Source organism: Plasmodium yoelii (assembly GCF_900002385.2).
Source record: "Plasmodium yoelii strain 17X genome assembly, chromosome: 14".
Classification (NCBI taxonomy): Eukaryota; Apicomplexa; class Aconoidasida; order Haemosporida; family Plasmodiidae; genus Plasmodium; species Plasmodium yoelii.
This window is the reverse complement of record NC_036186.2, coordinates 106466-126058: the sequence shown is the minus strand read 5'-3', so window position 1 is coordinate 126058 and position 19593 is coordinate 106466. Positions and strand designations below refer to the sequence as shown.

General features: G+C 20.8%; 6 protein-coding genes across 6 annotated transcripts; 4 read left to right on the top strand and 2 right to left on the bottom strand.

The window, feature by feature from the left end:
* Positions 1-1951: 1951 nt before the first annotated feature.
* On the top strand, positions 1952-3132 carry PY17X_1400600 (PIR protein; the record flags this gene model as incomplete). Its single annotated transcript, XM_022957379.1, has 3 exons — positions 1952-1966; positions 2098-2976; positions 3067-3132. The coding sequence occupies 3 exons, from the start codon at positions 1952-1954 to the stop codon at positions 3130-3132; spliced, it is 960 nt and encodes a 319-aa protein (XP_022812781.1).
* Positions 3133-5873: 2741 nt separating this feature from the next.
* PY17X_1400500 (PIR protein) lies at positions 5874-6975 on the top strand (the record flags this gene model as incomplete). Its single annotated transcript, XM_022957378.1, has 3 exons — positions 5874-5888; positions 5995-6804; positions 6889-6975. 3 exons carry the CDS (start codon positions 5874-5876, stop codon positions 6973-6975), a joined length of 912 nt encoding a protein of 303 aa, XP_022812780.1.
* Positions 6976-9252: 2277 nt separating this feature from the next.
* On the top strand, positions 9253-10358 carry PY17X_1400400 (PIR protein; the record flags this gene model as incomplete). Its single annotated transcript, XM_022957377.1, has 3 exons — positions 9253-9267; positions 9398-10177; positions 10266-10358. The coding sequence occupies 3 exons, from the start codon at positions 9253-9255 to the stop codon at positions 10356-10358; spliced, it is 888 nt and encodes a 295-aa protein (XP_022812779.1).
* A 1385-nt stretch (positions 10359-11743) lies between these two features.
* Positions 11744-13217, bottom strand: PY17X_1400300 (fam-a protein; the record flags this gene model as incomplete). Its single annotated transcript, XM_718581.2, has 6 exons — positions 11744-11839; positions 11964-12182; positions 12284-12393; positions 12540-12609; positions 12701-12920; positions 13084-13217. 6 exons carry the CDS (start codon positions 13215-13217, stop codon positions 11744-11746), a joined length of 849 nt encoding a protein of 282 aa, XP_723674.2.
* Positions 13218-15011: 1794 nt separating this feature from the next.
* On the bottom strand, positions 15012-15402 carry PY17X_1400200 (fam-a protein, fragment; the record flags this gene model as incomplete). The annotated part of the gene is made up of 2 exons (XM_022957376.2): positions 15012-15053; positions 15199-15402. 2 exons carry the CDS (start codon positions 15400-15402, stop codon positions 15012-15014), a joined length of 246 nt encoding a protein of 81 aa, XP_022812778.2.
* Positions 15403-18261: 2859 nt separating this feature from the next.
* Positions 18262-19366, top strand: PY17X_1400100 (PIR protein; the record flags this gene model as incomplete). Its single annotated transcript, XM_022957375.1, has 3 exons — positions 18262-18276; positions 18385-19173; positions 19280-19366. 3 exons carry the CDS (start codon positions 18262-18264, stop codon positions 19364-19366), a joined length of 891 nt encoding a protein of 296 aa, XP_022812777.1.
* Between the last annotated feature and the right edge of the window lie 227 nt (positions 19367-19593).

The following is a 19593-nucleotide window of genomic DNA, read 5'->3' as shown; positions in this document are numbered from 1 at the left end:
GTCATTATATAAGACTTGTTAACCCATAGTTATATTGAATGATGTATATCATAATATATAATGCATTTCTTTATTTGATGAAAATTTTATTTAGTAAAGTTTATGATTTACATCATATTTATTTTAATTTAAATCATGTTATGCAACTGAACTGTAATAATAGATAATCATTAAATATAGATTCATAAAATATCGATCGAGAATCGAAAATACAACGTTATCTATAAAAGGCATATACATCTAACATTTTTAATAATCAATAAAAATACCCATATTAATAAAAAATTAAATTATAGATATATGTATGCACCCTTTTATTTTTCGATTATGTATAGTTTCATTTTATGCTAAAGTTTTAAATTCAAATAATAGAGATAGTTCTATATACATTAATTTATTTACTATAAAGATATAACATTAGATTAATTAATATTAATTTTTAAATCTTAAAGCTATGAGGCATATATAAATTGGAAATATATTATAAGTAGTTAATTGAAAAAATGTAAGTATATTAATAAAAGTTCATATTATATTTTGTTCTAATAATTATAAATAATATGATAAGATATGTCATTATTATATGCCTATACATATAAACTGATAAAATATTATACTAATAACTAATGTTGAAATATTGTTTTTTTGTGGAAAATTCATATAATTAAACATTAATATTATCGAAAAGACACATAATAATACATTATAAAGGTATCAATGTTATATATTTGTTAAAGATTAATTTGGGATATGCAATTTTATATTATAAAAAACTGGATAAATAAAGAAAGGGTTAAAGATTCAATTCATGTTAAATTCCATTTTATTATTCCATATTAACGCATATTATATCTTCGTTGTTTTACCATAGAATTAATAAAATATATAATTCTTAATAAATTATTTGAATTCATATACATTGATAACTATAACAATAAAATATATAAGATAAAAATGAACAATGCACAAAATTTAGATAATATTTATCTAAATTTATATATTAAAAGAGAAAATATATCTTATCTCTCTCCTACCAAAGAGTAATATAACAACCTAATTAAATGTAGTTTTCTATTGTACTTAAAATATCATCAGTAGGTATATATTTTTAATATTTACTAAGTATTATTTTAAAAACAATATACGTTTAAAGACTTATTCAAGCTTATAAATACGGATTCAGTGCTAATTTTTGTTTTAAAGAATTAAAAATATGGCAAAATATATTATAAAATTACCCAATAAGGTATTTTCTAAATTGAAGTATATAAGAATAAAAATAAAGTTATTGGACTCATTAAATGAGTTATGAATTAATCTATATTAAATAAAAATAATATACAATTTTGTAATTTGTATAAAGATGTAAGTAACACAATTTAATTTGAAAGTCTACAATTTTAATAGAACAATGGTATATAGTATTAGAAACAAGTATATAATCATTTAATATATTTAAAAAATTACTATTTATATACTTTTAAGGATTTAGTAATTATATAATTTTATATTTTTAAAATTTATACAGCATTCATGTTTTAGAAGGGCAATCATTAAAACATAAGATATAAATATATTCCTTTTCTAAGCTCAAGCATGCTTTAAATTCTTTATAAAGTATATCCATTTTTATAATAAAGTTATACCATATTTTATTAATAATAGTCTTTTTTGTATAAAATGCATTATATCTATATTTAATCAAAAATGTATAAACAGCCCTCCATCCAAAGTAATCTAGCTAATTCTCATAAAAAGGAATGTAATTTTTCTTTAGTAATAATATTATTTTATTATTCTATATTAATTTAATTATTGAAAAACTTATAATATATTTAACTACAGACAGTTGTTATATATAGGGTAAAATTATTTGTGTCACATTGGGAGAGTGTATATAAAACAGGATGTTTTTACTCAATTTACAAATCAAAAATAAAATTCCATTATAATGGATAACCAAATAGTATATGCATTTTTTAATAATAATAATTCCCTTTTTTTGATATAGTATTATATATAAACATCATTAAACTTTATTTTATAAGAGTTTCATTAACGTATATTTTTATTATACTTTTTTAAATGTTTTATTAGGGTGGAAGGTTTGATTTATTGAGAAAATATTTACCCGATGACTTAAACATATCTTCAAGTTATGATATTAATACATTAGGGAGTTCTAAGAATTATTGCTCTAATGGAGAATCAGAAGAAACAGAATGTAAAACTGAGGTTGATAAAATACATGCTGGATTTCTATGGTTGTTCGAGCAAAATATTATTAATAGGATTGATGATTTTAATGGTTCTAATGATAAAAAGCATAAAGTGTTTATTATATACATTATGTTATGGTTAAATTTTAAATTGAATCAAAAGACGCATGTAGAAATCAAAGAATTTAATGATTTTTATAATAAATATATAGAAAATAATACGCATTATACTAATTGTAAAAAAAGAAATAAAGATGATTGTAGTAGTTCATTAAAAGGAGCAACGGGATATAATAATTTTAAGGAGTTCATAGATGCAAACAAATGTTTGATGGATATTGAATTTGAAGATGTGTCTAATTTGTATGGTGCATTTAAATCATTATGTAACGTGTATACTGAACTTGATGCACACGATAAAACAAATAAAAAATATTTAAATTGTGCTAAAGAATTTGTTGAAAAATATGAAAAACTGCTTAATAATAATGATATTGATACTAAAGATAGCCCATATTATAAAGTATTTTCTACATTATCAAATGATTATAATGATTTTAAAATATATTGTAATAAACATAATGTTGATTGTAGCGGTATGCCACCCCTTCCAACGATAGAAAAAAAAACAATTTCTGTAGATAACTCTGTACGTGGTTCTGAAGTTATATTACCAAGTTCGTCGATAACAAACAAATTATTTATAGTTTTATCGATATTTGGTGCAATAGCATTTTTTTTAGGAATTTCTTATAAGGTAAATAATAAGGAATTTTAAAAATATATTCAGCAATGAGTAATTTGTGAATATAAATAAATTATACATTTTTTTTAAATTTTATATTAGTATTCATTATTTGGATTTCGGAAACGATCTCAAAAACAACATTTAAGAGAAAAGCTAAAAAAATAAAGAAGAAAATGGGTCATTAATATGATTCGAAGATTAATGGTTATTCCGTAATAGTAATAATGATTGATATATTTTAGGAAATTGTCTATTAAGAAATATTTTTTGATCATAATGTTTGCATAATTTTTATATAGTTTTTATGTTGTGGGTCAGAGTTGTGTTTGTGGAACCCATATTCAGGTTAGAGCTAAGTATTATATATTTATTTAATTTTTTATAATTTGAACACTAATTAAATATATGTACCATCCCGCATGTTTAATGATGAAATTATGTTCAAATATACAACCAAAAGGGGGCAGAAGCTAATATGAAATGGATCATATACCATATTCCCTATAAAGCATAATATATACAATTGAGTGTTAATATAGATATTGGCTATATATTAATTCATATTATGCTATATCATAATTATTTATTATATAAAACTTGTTAATTTATGATTATATTGAATTATGAATAACACAATATGTTTCTTTATTTGATAAAACATTTTATTTAGTAAAACTTATAATTTGTATCATATTTGTTTTAATTTAAATCATTTTACCCAACTGAACTGTAATAATATATATTCATAAAATATAGATACACGGAATACCGATCGAGAATCGACGATACAGCGATATCTATAAAAGATGTTTTATACATCTAACATTTTCAGTAATACATAAAAAATTGAACTATATATAATATATATAACAATTTTATAAATTATAAATATATATAATACTCACCTTTTTCATTTCAATACTTTGCATTTATGTTAATTTTCTAATTTATATTGATAGAAATAGTTTTATATACATGAATTTATTTACTATAAATGTATAATATTAGATTAATCACTATTAATTTTTAAACATTATCGTTTTGAGGTATAAATAAATTATATTTTAAAATAGTTAAAAAATAAAATTTAAGTGTATTAATAAAGTTTAATATTATGTTTTGTTCTAATAATTGTTCTAATAATTATAAATAATATAATAGATTGAATAGCGTTATTATTATATACCTATACATATAAACTAGTAAAATGTTATACCAATTAATAATACTGAAATATGTTAAACTTGGGAAGCATATAAATTATATATTAATGGAAAGTATATAGAAAAAGTATGTAATAATTAATTTAATTTGAACTAATAATATTTTTATTAGGTTATTATATATATAAAAATTCATAGATATATAATTTAAATATATTGTTATTGCGAAAAAATATTTGTTCTAAAATACTTAATTTAAAAACTATGAAACGAAGAAATATCATACATTGATTTAAAGTATTTTTATTAAGCGCACTAATTATTCCGTTGTACCATACATTGATATAGCAGTAACAATAATAATAACAATAATAATATATAAACTATTAAATACGTAGAATACATTATATTAATTTGATACATTACATTGGCATAAATTCATTATATATATTATTAAAGATATGATAAGATTAAAATTGTATGCACAAAACATTAAATTAATTATTATAACATTTATTTAAGTATGCTTTAATGTGACAATATTAGAATTAACACAGCCAAGCAAAATAATATTAATAATTTTATAATATTATTAAAAATATAGTTTTTCATCATAGAACTAAATATAGTTTATTATAAAATATTAAAGCAAACTATATATTTCGAAAAGTAATAATTCTAAGTTATTTTTAATGTATACATTAATTGAAAGCTTTAATGTTAAAGGAATAAAATACATAATTAGCTATATAGAATAGGTAAATCATATATGGCTACAATTTTGTCTTAAAAAAACATACTTCCCTTATCTCTCCTCTCAAGGTGCAATATACCAACCTAATACACATAGTTTTCTATTATACTTTAAATTTTGTATCAATACTTATTTATATGTTAATATTTAATATTTACTAAGTATTATTTTAAAAACAATATGCATTAAAATACTTATATAAGCTTATAAATACGTATTCCGTCTAATTGTCGTTTTAAACCGTGGGAAAGATGTGCAAAAAATACCATAAAATTACCAAATAAGGTATATTTATAAATTTAATTATATAGGAATAAAAATAAAGTTATTGAACTCATTAAAATAGATTGTGAAGTTATCTATATTAAATAAAAATAATATTAAAAATATGTATATTTAATTAAAAAAGTGAACACTGCAACTTATTTTGTAAATATTATAATTTTATAAAAATAAAAGCTATATAATATTAGAAACATTTATATAAGTATTTAATATATTTAATATATTTAATAAAATTACTATTTACATATTTTTAAGGATTATAGTAATAATATATTTCTTAATTGTTTCAATTTTTTCAGTACATTAGTTTTTGGGCACCATTTATTAAAACAAAAAATATGACGTTTATTTTATATATTAAAATATATGTATAAGAAGATATATTCTAAATTCATTACAATGTTACTTTAATTTTTATAATAATTATCATATGAATGTTATTAAGGATAACAATTTATGCAAAATTATATTATATATACATATGATAAAGCATGTATTAAACAACCCTAATTTATGAGAATTAAAGTTCCATAAAAGTATTATATTGTTCCATATTATCTTTAAATTGAAATTAATAATAATAAAAATATTTGTATCTACAGATAATTGTTGTATATCGAGTTAAATAATTGTATTACCTATTTTAGTATATATATAATATGATATCCCCTTAACCTAGAGATTATAAATTATATTCCATCATAATGGATGATACTCTAGTATGTACACTTTTTGATATTATATTTCCTATAAACCTCATTAAGTTTTATTTTAATATCATTTTCTTAATACATATTTTTATCAATTTTTTTAAATGTTTTTTAGTGTGGAAAATTTGATTTTTTGAGGACGTATTTACCCGATGAATTAGACAAAGCTGGAACACTCGATTTTGGTGATAATACGAATTTTATGCAATACTGCCCTGAGAATGATTCAGGAGGAAATGCATGCAATAATAATCTAGATAAAATTACGGCTGGATTTTTATGGTTACTTGAACAATGTTATCATGCATTAACCTATAAAACTCATGATACAAATAGTATTAATGCATTTTTTATATATATTATTTCATGGTTTAGTTACAAATTAAAGCAAAACAAAGGGAATAAATTCTCCACAATAAACGAATTTTATAATAAAAATGTAATAGATAGTAATAAATATAAAAAATTTATAAGTCATGCTTATACAATTGGGGAGCTTAAGGGATTCATGGAGAAACGAACTGATTTGATGAATATTAATATTGAAGATCTGTCTAAATTTTATGATGCATTCAAATTATTATGTAGTGTATATGACAATGTTGCACAGAATCAAACAGGCGACACACTGTCAAATGATGCTACTAGTTTTGTTTACAAATATATAGAGCTTAACAATAATCATAATATTGAAGATATTGCACGTAGTAAAATATTGCCTGTTTTATTAACCGATTATGATAATTTAAAAAATAAATGTACTAGTAATGGTGTTAATTGTAAAGATTTTCAATCATTTCCAGATATAACAAACCTTTCTGCATTATCATCGAGAGATACATCAAGTTCGTCGATAGGAAAGAGATTATTTACAGTTTTATCGATATTTGGTGCAATAGCATTTTTGTTAGGAATTTCTTATAAGGTAAATAATAAAGAATTTAAAAATCATTTTCATTATATATATGCAAACATTAACAAAACTATACGTTTTTTAAAATTTTATTAGTATTCGTTATTTGGATTTCGGAAACGATTTAAAAAACAAAAATTAAAAGAAAAAATAAAAAATATAAAGAAGAGAATGAATCATTAATATATGATTCGAAGATTAATAATGATTGATATATGTTAAGAAGCCGTCTATTTCGAAGTAATTTTTGCATAATTTTTATATAGTTTTTATGTTGTGGGACCCATATTGGGGTTAGGGATAAACATTATATTGTATTAATTTTTTATAATTTGAACAGTAATTAAATATATGTATCATCCTGTATGTTTAATCACGAGATGAAGTTCAAAAGTCTAAATATGCAACCAAAAAAGGATCACAACATTTTTTCATAAATTATAATATATATAATTTAGTGTTTATGCCGATTTAATATGATTAAAATAAAATGTCTATATTATAAATATTAATATAGATATTGACCATATATGAAGTCGTATTATGGAATACCATAATTTCCTATTATATAAGCCTTGCTACCCCAGAGCTATATTGAATTATGCATAACACAATATGTTTCTTTATTTCATGAAACATTTTATATAGTAAAACTTATTATCTCTATCATATTTATTTTAATTTAAATCATGTTATTCATCTGAACTGTAAAATAGGTATTCATAAAATATAGATGTATGGAATATCGATCGAGAATCGACAATATAGAATTATCTATATATATTATTATGCTTCTAAGATTTTTTGAAGTTTTAATTGTAGTTACTATTCTCTTTTTGTGTACCCTTTACCTGCATATTCATATTAATTAGTATTATAGAAGTTGGTTTATACGCTTTAATTTATTTATCATAAGGTATAATAATAGATTAATCGCTATTAATTTTTAAACTTCTTAGTTTTGAAGTACATATAAATTGGGAATATATTATTAGTTATTTGAAAAAATATAAGTATATTAATAAAATTTAATGCTATAGTTTGTTCTAACAATTATAAATAATATGATAAGATATGTTATTATTATATACCTATACATATAAACTGGTAAAATATGATACTAACTAATGTTGAAATATTGTTTTTTTGTGGATAATTCATATAATTAAATATTAATTTTATTGAAGAGATGCATAATAATATATTAAAAGGGTATTGATGTTATATATTTGTTAAAGATCCAATTGAGGATATGTGATTTTATTTATAAAAATTTGAAACATTGGAGAATGGATTAAAGAGCCAATTTATTTTAAATTCCATTTTATGATTCCACATTAACACGTTTTATATTATCATTATTTTATCATATAATTAATAAAATATAGGATTTTTAACAAATTATTTGAACGTATATACATTGGTAACCATAACAGTAAAGTATATAAGATAAAAATGAACAATGGAGAAAATTTAACGAATATTTATATAAATTTATATATTAAAAGAGGAAATGTATCTTATCTCTCTCCTCTCAAAGTGCAATATAATAACTATTTACATATAGTTTTTTATTATACTTTAAAATTTGCATCAATACTTGTTTATGTGTTATATATTTACTAAGCATTATTTTAAAAACATTCTACATATAAAAACTTATTTAAGCTTATAAATAGCTTAATAAATAGGGTTCCAGTGCTAATTGTTTTAAAGGGTGGAAATTATGCGTAAAATAAAATATAAATTTCCCAATAAGGTATACACATAAATTGAAGTATATACGAATAAAAAAAAGTTATTTAATACATTCAATTTTTTTTTTAATTTATCTATATTTATTAAAAATAATATAAATTTATATAATTTGCATAGAAAACATAACTTAATTTGAAAATACTATAATTTTTGAGAAAATATATTATATGTTATAAGAAACAAGTATATAAAAATTTAATCAATCTTATTAAATAATATTTATATGCTTTTAAGGATTATAGCAATAATATATTTTTCAACTGTTCCGATTTGTCAGTATATTAGTTTTTGTGTGCAATTTATTAAAACAAAAGATATGATATTGTTAAATTTCTTTATTAAGGCATATGTATAAGAAAATATATTTTAAATTCATTACAATGCCACTATAAGTTTGTGATAGAATTATACCGAAAGGTATTAAGAATAATATTTTTATGTATAAATTTATATACATATTATAAAGAATGTATTAAACAACCCTGTATTTAAGGTGAATTAGCTAATTATCATAAACCAGGGATGCAGCATTTCTTTAGTAATAATATTATTTTATATTAATTATTGAAAAACTTTTAATATATTTAACTAAAGACAGTTGTTATATATAAGGTTAAATTATTTCGTCACATATTTGATGCAGTGTATATAAAACAGCATGCTTTTACTCAATTTATAAATCAAAAATAAAATTTCATCACAATGGATTGGTATATGGTATATGGATTTTTTAATAATCATGTTTTCCTTAACATTTTTTGATATTGTATTATATATAAATATCATTAAACTTTAATAAAATTTTCAATAATGCACATTTCTAATAATTTAAAAAAAAAATTTTTAGTGTAATATCCTCCAGAAAGTAACGAAGAATTTAGAATATAATTCGAAGGATGGAAACTGTAATTTTAAAGATGATACAGATTTCAAAAAGTATTGTACTGGCAATAATTGTAATGATGATACCGATAAAATTAATGCTGCATGTTTATTTTTGTTTGATGAATTCTTTAAGGATAATTCTGTTGCAAAAAGTAACATCAATATTGTTGAATACATTATGATATGGTTAAGTTATATGTTAAGCCAAACCCAAAATGGAGAAAAAGGCAGTCTAAATGATTTTTATACTAAACATATAAAAAATAGCGACCAGTATAAAAAGAACATAGAAGGTGTTACTTCTTATCAAAATTATAAGGATATTATAGATAAAAATAAATATTTTTTAAGTATGGATAAGAGTGTTATATCTAAATTATACGATGCATTAACATCATTATGTAGTATGTATGTTAACAATGATGGACACGTCCCCAATTGCGATCAATGTTTGGAAGCTGCAAAAAACTTTGTTGACAAATATGAAGAAACTATCAAAGATCCTAATATTAGTAAAAATGGTTTATATAGTAAAGTATTATCTATTTTATCTACTTTATCAACTGATTATGTTAATTTAAAAAAGAAAAATAACGATAGTTCATCCTTGCCATCGATAAAAACAAAGATTTATCTACAAAAATATGGATTTTTATCATTTAGTTTGTTATCAACAAACTATTTTTATATACTTTTATTGATATTTGGTACAATAGTATTTTTTATAGGAATTTATTATAAGGTAATAATAAGAAATTAAAATTTTTTTTTCATTATATATGTGGAAACACTAATAAACAAATCATACGTTTCTTAACATTTTATGTTAGTATGCGTTATCTGGATTTCGGAATCGACTTAAAAACCAATATTTAAGGAAAAAACTAAAAAAAATGAAGAAGGAATGGACCATTAATATATGATTCGAAGAGCAGTGACTATTTCAGAAATAGCAATAATGATTGATATATTTTAAGAAATTGTCTATTTTGAAATAATTAATTTTGACCATAATTTTGTGGTTTATAAGAATAATTAAATAATATAATATTATATATTTATAGTTATTGTATATTTGTACATTTTTTGCATAATTTTTATATAGTTTTTATGTTGTGGGTCATGGTTGTGTTTGTGGGACCCATATTGGGATTAGGATTAAGTATTGTATTTTACTTAATTTTTTATAATTTGATAATATTTATTATTTTAAAGATTTGTTTTAAATATATATAATAAACATGTTATTAAAAATATGTATAGGATAAGTTGTCGATTTTAATATTTATATTAAGTCTAAATATGTAAGAAAAAATGAGGATGAAAAGGAGCAATAAAGAAATATATTTTGATAAATTATAAGAATTGAATTTCGTGTTAATACAACTCAATGGTAAATGTGTTGAACTATGCTCTTTTTATATTTTATTGTTAAATTCGTGATAAATATATTTAAGAGTTCTTATTAAATGTATCATAATTTATTATTATATAAGAAATGTTAATCGAAGTTTAAGGTTCAATTGAGGTTTACGTACAACAATATACAGATATCTGGTTTATTTGATGGGTAACTGTATTTATTAAAACTTATTATTTGTATCATATTTATTTGAATTTAAATTATATTTTAATAACCGAGCAGTATAATATTATTATATATGAAGGTATAAAATTATAATAAAATGTGTTTTAATAGATTGTTTACATTATATTTAAAGTAGACGACATTTTGTCTTTAATATTAATTAAATAAATTGCATATTATTATAATAGACAATCAAAAATATTGGTATATATTTAAGTTATATTCATATTAGTATTGATTATTTGGATTGTGTAAACGATTTGAAAGGGGAAATTTAAGGGGAAAAATATTAATAATAAAGATAAAAATGATAAGTAATTAATTTAAGGATGGTGATCGATATATTTTATGATATTTGTATATTTATATACAATTAATTATTAGCATGATTTAAGTTTTATGATAATAATAAAGTATGGAACATAAGGTTTTAACGTAAAAAAGTAATAGAATTAATATAAAGGGGAAGAATGCAGAAATAGTAATTGAATTATAGCATCAATTATTTGATTTCATCACGAAATTAAACATATTCAATATATTTTAATTCAAAATGAACAAAAAATTACAAACTAAATAATAATTTTTAAAACGATAAAAATGGCGTGACGATAATTTAAACAAACATTACGTATAACATAAATTAATTTTATTAATATATGTATCAAAAAATTAAAGTATTGAAAGAGTTTTACTTGGGGCATATTGTTGTTTAGTAGATTACATGCGTTGTGCTAATCTTTGAATATTTGTATATATAATATCTCTATAGCTTTTATCGTCGTCAAAGTTGGTAGAATTACCACTGTTATAAATCTACGAAAAAAATGGATAAATAAAATATATTGTGTGTGAATATCATAAAATATATGAGTTATAAAGTAGATTTTCGATATATGTTAAAATGAGAAAAAAATGATTATTTTTTGAGATTGCTTACAGCATTGATATAAGTAACTTCAACGTTATTGCCACGGTGTTTAATTATATATCCGGCTATGTTAGAAGCCAATTTGATTAATGCTTCCTCACCACCAATGTCAGTTTGGATTGGTTTTGTATTTTCTAAAAAATCTTTCAAATTTGTTTTTTTATTGATCGCACCGATAAAATTTATAGTTCTTGTAGGACAGACAATTACAGTCGTGTCATTTGATAGCTACAAAATTAATGAATAAAAAAATATATGTATTGTGTAAATTAATGTATAATAATAAGAATAATAGTATTTTAGAGGAATAATGGAAAAAAAATCCTTACTTTAACTTTTGCGGCTACAGAATATTTTTTTCTGAGGGGTCTATTCTCTTGATTTATTTTAGATTGTTCCATTACTATTAAAAATGGGGTATATACACGAGTAAGATATCCTAAAAAAATATTATTTTGCACATATAAATGAAATATTATGAATATAACAAAATATTAATGAAAATAATAGATAAATAATAGAAAATTGAAACATGCGTAAATAGTGATAACGATATATTAAATTTATTGATTATTTTTTATGTACCATTAATAAAATTGGGATCCGATTTTTGTTTATCATTGTAATCCCAGATTTTCTCTACTACGTCAGAGTACTAATGAAAAATACAAATATGGATATATATAATAATGATTATTTAATTTTAAGTTATTTTTATATGTTAAATATTGTTTGATATTTGATACCTTATAGGCAGATGGGATAGTAACATGAAACCTTCCAATATCCATATTTCCAATTTTCTTAGAATATATAATTTTGTTTTCATTTTCTGTAGAATCGACCGAGTAGCCGTCCATATTCTCAGCAAGTTTTAGTAAAAGTGTTGATGATTCATTTGCATGATCCATTGCCATTGAAATTTCTCTTAAGTCGTCACATACTATATCTGTGTATTCCTCAAGTCTGCATACGAAATATTATTGGTGAAAATGAGATTATTTTTAATGCGTAAAAAAAAGAAATGAATTTATAAAATGGAATTTTGAATATTTAGTAATTATGAAGGGATTCGTTTGACGAATATGCATATTTATATTATATGTATATATTTTCCATATTTTCATACATATCAACTTTTTGGAGGGAGGAGGTGGCATTCTTAGCACCATCTGCATCAGTTTCTATTTCAAGTGCTACATTTTGCATATATCCTGCTAGACTTAAAAGCATCAAAGTAATCGTAATATATCTTTTATTCATTTTTGGATTTGATAAGTAAAATATTAATTTAAAAATTGTAAAAACAGGTTATATAAGTAGATTTAAAATAGAAGGAAAAGAATATCCAAGGAATTTATAAAAAATTAATACTTATTCAAAAATAAAAAAAATTTATATAATTATTTAAATGGGAAATTTGTTATCTCAAATTTTTAATGTTTGTGTCTCATCAGGTTTATAAATTTGGCTTATTCTTTGTTTCAATGAACGCGTTGCAAGGGAGGAAAAATAAAGCACAGAAATTATAGAGCACCAAAAATATTATGATTTTAATTTTTCTGATATTATAATATTTAAAATAGTAGCTTAAATTAATTATATATAATATTTGATATGTTACGCTTTATGGGAATACAAATTTTTTTTTTTTATAGTTAGCTAAAATTAAAGCATAGTTTTATAAAATATCTATATATATAAGATTTGTAAGCATTTATATGGATCTGAAAAAAAATGTATGCATGGATGTGCTACCTAATGAAAATCAATAATTTAAAATATAAAGAGAGACATACAATCAAAAATAAATAGCAGTCTTGTTATTTTTGTCATTTATTTGAGTATGGATGTTTTTTATATTTTTATGTATTAAAGAGTTTAATTTATGGTGAAAATGCATTATTTATATATGATTGCAACTATTATAGCTACAATAATAATATTCCAATTCAGCATAACAATAGGATGATAAATTTTACATTATGGTGAATTATGTTTTCTGTAATTTTATTTTTTACTTTAATTGAAAAATTAATAGAATTTTTCTAATATTATTCGTTGAACGATCAAAATTATATATTGTCGGTGATAGTAATGATATACATTATTTCTTGCAAATTGATACACATATAATAAAATTAAAAAAATATATAAATATAAAACAAAAAAAAATTAAATAAAAATTTAATAAAAAAAAAATAAAACGATGAAAGGGTTTAAGGTTTATGAATCTGAATTTAAAATAGTATATAAATTTTAAATAAGTCAGATATATTTCGTTCATTATTATATAGTGGTGTAATATCTATAAAGAAAATTGTAATTATAATTATAATTTCTGTATATTTTGATTAAAAAAGGAGGGAATTAATCAATATATTTGGTATATGATGGGATTTTATATTTAAATTATTTATTGTATTTTTTGCTCTGTGATTAAGATGTGCAAAAATAGAGGTGATATAGTGTTTAAGTGTTATAGGTGTGATAATATGTGAAATGAGAAAAATAAAAAGTTAATAGAGTAATTAAATTATGACTTAAGATTTGGGGATTATGATAAATCGATATTTTGTGGAATATGATGTTTTTATACAATTTATGCCATTTTTTTATTGGTTGTATTTAATGTTATAATGTCTGATTTATTTGGGGGATATAAATATTTTATATGATTTGAATAGAAACAATATATTTGATGTTACATATTCATAGATATATTGTATAAATAAAGTGATTACATATCTATCTATGGAAGCCATACATTATTTGAATTTCGGAAACGATCTAAAAAACAATATTTAAGAAAAAAAGTAAAAAAAATAAAGAAGAAAATGGATCATTAATAAATTATTCTGAGTATGACGATTGATGTATTTTAAGACATTCATGTATTTGAAAATAGCTAATTTTGAATTTAAATTTTGAGTTTTATAAGAAAAATGAAAGCAATAGAAACAATAAATAAATGTCATTCATGAGAGTACATCATTTTATTAACATAAATCTTATAATATTACAGTTCTGAAAAATATATGCTTATATATAAAGCTTTTACAATAATGCATTTAGGAAACCATAACTATGTCCTTCAATCTAAGAAACAAAACATAAATGGATGAATATATAAAATGTTTAGATTTTTTGCAAATCATAAATATGTACACTTATTTAAAATAATATTTGTTTTAGCAATTATTGAAATGAATTATTATGTTATTCAAATTTGTATATCACTTACAGAGTCGACATAGGTGATATTAATATATCTGTCTTTTTTTTCAATGAGGTATCCAATTAAGTTAACAAACGTTTTTTTTAATTTTCCTTTTCTAATATCTTGTTCAGAATCAATGTCAGTTTTGAATAAATTTGCACTTTTTACAATTTCGTTTTGATATTTTTTATTGGAAGGATTGTGATCATTTATATTTGCTGAACTCATGACTACTATAGTTTTGTTTTCTGATATCTACAAAATTAATAAAAGTGTATTTGAATAATATGAAAATTACGATTTATAACGAAATAGAAAGAACGTTTTCCTTGCTTCAACCTTTGTATCTAAAGCATAAAAATATATTTATTTTTTAATTATAATATTCTTGGTGTAGAGGTGTTAATGTTTTATGGGTCAAGATTATGTTTGTGGGTTATTGTTTCGTTCACTGAGTCTGCGTTTTGAGTTAGGGCTCTATGTATATTGTAATTTAATTTTTTATAATTTGAACACTAATTAAATATATGTATCATTCTGTATGCTTGATATCAAGATGATGTCTAAATATACAACCAAAAAAGGGGTACTGCCATTAATATGAAATGGGTCACATAACATTTTTTCATAAAATATAATATATACAATTGCGTATTAATATAGATTTAAATGATTAAAATAAAATATAATATTGCATATATTAATATAAATATTGGTTATATGTGAAGTCATATTATGCTATATCATAATTGTCTACTATAAAGCTTGTTAATTAGGGGACTATATTGAATTATGCACATTATAATATACAATGTATTTATTTGTTTGATGAAACATTTTATTTAGTAAAACTTATGATTTGTATCATATTTATTTTGATTCAAATCGTATTTTATATCCGGACAGTATAATAACCTTATACATCAGAGTATAGTTCGATTCATTTGGAACAATTCCCTATATTATAATATACCGCCATGCTAATGATTATATTTTAATGTTAATTAAGCACACTGCTAATATAAAATAATAGATAATCATAAAATATAGATTCATGAATATCGATCGAGAATCGACAATATGACATAGTCTATAAAAGACATTTTATGCATCTAACATTTTAGTAATACATAAAAAATACACTATAGATATATTATAATAAAATTATAAATATATATAATACTCATTTTTTTCATTTCAATAATTTGAATTTATTCTAATGTTCTAATTTATATTGATAGGAATGGTTATATATATATATTAATTTAATTATCATAAGGTATAATAATAGATTAATCACTATTTATTTTTAAGCTTTATAGTTTTTTGGTATAAATAAATTATATTTTAAAATGGTTAATATAATTACATATAAGAATGTTAATAAAATTTAATTTTATAGTTTGATATAATACTTATAAAAACTTGGTATATAAAATTAACGTTATTGTTCTAATATATATAATATTGTAACCATAACTAAGCACTGAAATATGTTAAATTTGGGGAATATATACAATTATATATTAATACAAAGTATAATGGTATGTACTAATTAAATTAATTTGAATTAATAATATTTTTATTAGGTTATTATATATATAATTCAGAAATATATTATTGCGAAATAATATATGTTCTAAAATAATTTAAAAACTATAAACGAGGAAATATCATACATTGGTTTAATGTATTTTTATTAATCGCATTAATTATTCCGTTGTACTATACAGTGATATAACCAAAACAACAATAGTAATATTAGATTAATATATTATGTTCATTTGGTACACTATATGGGTATAAATTCATTATATATATTATTAAACTTGTAATAAGACTAAAATTGTATACATGAAAGATCAAATGAAATATTATAACATTTATTTAAGTATGCATGAATTCGATAATATTAGAATTAACAATACCAAGAAAAATAATATTAATAATTTTATAGTTTTTCATTATAGAATTAAATATTATTTATTATAAAATATAAAAGCAAAATATATATTTAGAAAATAATTCTATGTTATTTTTAATGTATACATTAATTGAAAGCTTTAATGTTAAAGGACTACAATACATAATTAGCTATATAGAATAGGTAAATCATATATGGCCACAATTTTGTCTTAAAAAAACATACTTCCCTTATCTCTCCTCTCAAAGTGCAATATACCAACATAATACACATAATTTTCTATTATACTTTAAAATTTGTATCAATAGTTATTTATATGTCAATATCTAATATTTACTAAGCATTATTTTAAAAGCAGTATGCATTCAAAGTCTTATTTAAACATATAAATAGCTTAATAAATACGGTTTCAGTACTAATTGTCGTTCTAAACCGTGGAAAAGGTGTGCAAAATATATTATAAAATTACATAACAAGATATATTTCTAAATTAGAATATGTAGGAATAAAAATAAAGTTATTCGAAATGTTAAAATATAATTGGAATATATATATATTAATTAAAAGTAATATTAAAATCATGTATATGCAATTAATAAAGGGAGGAGTGCAACTTATTTTATAAATGTTATAATTTTAGAAAAAAAAACATTATATATTATAAGAAAAAGTATATAAAAATTCAATATAATTTAAAAAATAACTATTTATATACTTTTAAGGATCATAGTAATAATAACATTTTTTATTTTTTAAATTTATACAGTATTTAAGTTTTATAATTGAAACCATTAAAACATAAAATATAAATATATTCCTTTTCTATGCTCAATAATAATTTAGATTAATTATAAAACTATATTAATTTTTATAATAAAGTTATAACATATGTTAGTAATAATAACAATTTATGCAAAATCGTATTATATATACATATGATAAAACATGTATTAAACAATCCTCAAATAAGGGAATTTATCTAACTACCATAAAAGTATATATTGTTACATATTATCTTTAAATTGATATTAATAATAATAAAAATATTTTTATCTACAAATAATTGCTATATATAGGATTAAATAATTGTATTATCTATTTTAGAATATATATATAATATGATATCCCCTTAACCTAGAGATTATAAATTAGATTCCATCATAATGGAAGATGATATAGTATATACATTTTTTGATATTATATTTTCTATAAACTTCATTAAGTTTTATTTTAATATCATTTCCTTAATATATATGTTTATAAATTTTTTTTAAATGGTTTTTTAGTGTCCAAAATTTGATCTTTTGAGGAAGTATTTACCCGATGAATCAAATAAAAATGGAGAAATTGAACTTAATGAAATTAAAGATTACGAAAAATACTGTCCTGGTCATAACTGCAATACTGAAATCGAAAAAATTACGATTGGATTTTTATGGTTACTTGGACAATGTTATTCTGCATTAAAAAATAAAAGTCATAATAATACTAATGCATTTTTTATATATTTGATTTCATGGTTTAGTTACAAATTAAAGCAAAACATAGGGAACAATGCCATCACAATAAAAGATTTTTATAATAATAGTGTAATTGGTAGTGGTAAATATAGTAAATTTACAACTGATGCCTATAAAATTTCAGGTTTTGACGAATTCATGGATGAACAAAATGATTTGATGAATATTAATATTGAAGATATGTCTAAATTTTATGATGCATTTAAATTATTATGTAATATGTATTATAATTATACAGCGAATCAAAATGACACCATACTGTTAAATAGTGCAAATGATTTTGTTGAAAAATATACAAACCTTAACAATAACTGTAATATTGAAGGTACCGCACGTAGTAAAATATTTTCTGCTTTATCAACTAATTATGACAATTTTAAAAATCATTGCAATAGCAAAGGTGTTAAATGTAAAGATTTTCCATCCCTTCCAGAGATAACAAAATTTTCTGCACTATCATCTGGATATACATCAAGTTCGTCGATAGGAAAGAGATTATTTACAGTTTTATCGATATTTGGTACAATAGCATTTTTGTTAGGAATTTCTTATAAGGTAAATAATAAGGAGTTAAAAAATATAGCGTTTTTAAATATTATTTTCATAAATATATCCAAAAGTTAACAAAAAAAATCATACATTTCTTAACATTTTATATTAGTATTCGCTATTTGGATTTCGGAAACGAGTTCAAAAACAAAAATTAAGAGAAAAAATAAAAAACATAAAGAAAAAAATTAATCATTAATATATGATTCGAAGATTAATAATGATTGATATATTTTAAGAAACTGTCTATTGGGGAGTAAATTTTGCATAATTTTTATATAGTTTTTATGTTGTGGAACCCATATTCAGGTTAGGGCTAAGTATTATATATTTATTTAATTTTTTATAATTTGAACACTAACTAAATATATTTACTATATCCGTATATTTAATCATGAGATGAAGTTCAAAATATGCACCCCAAAG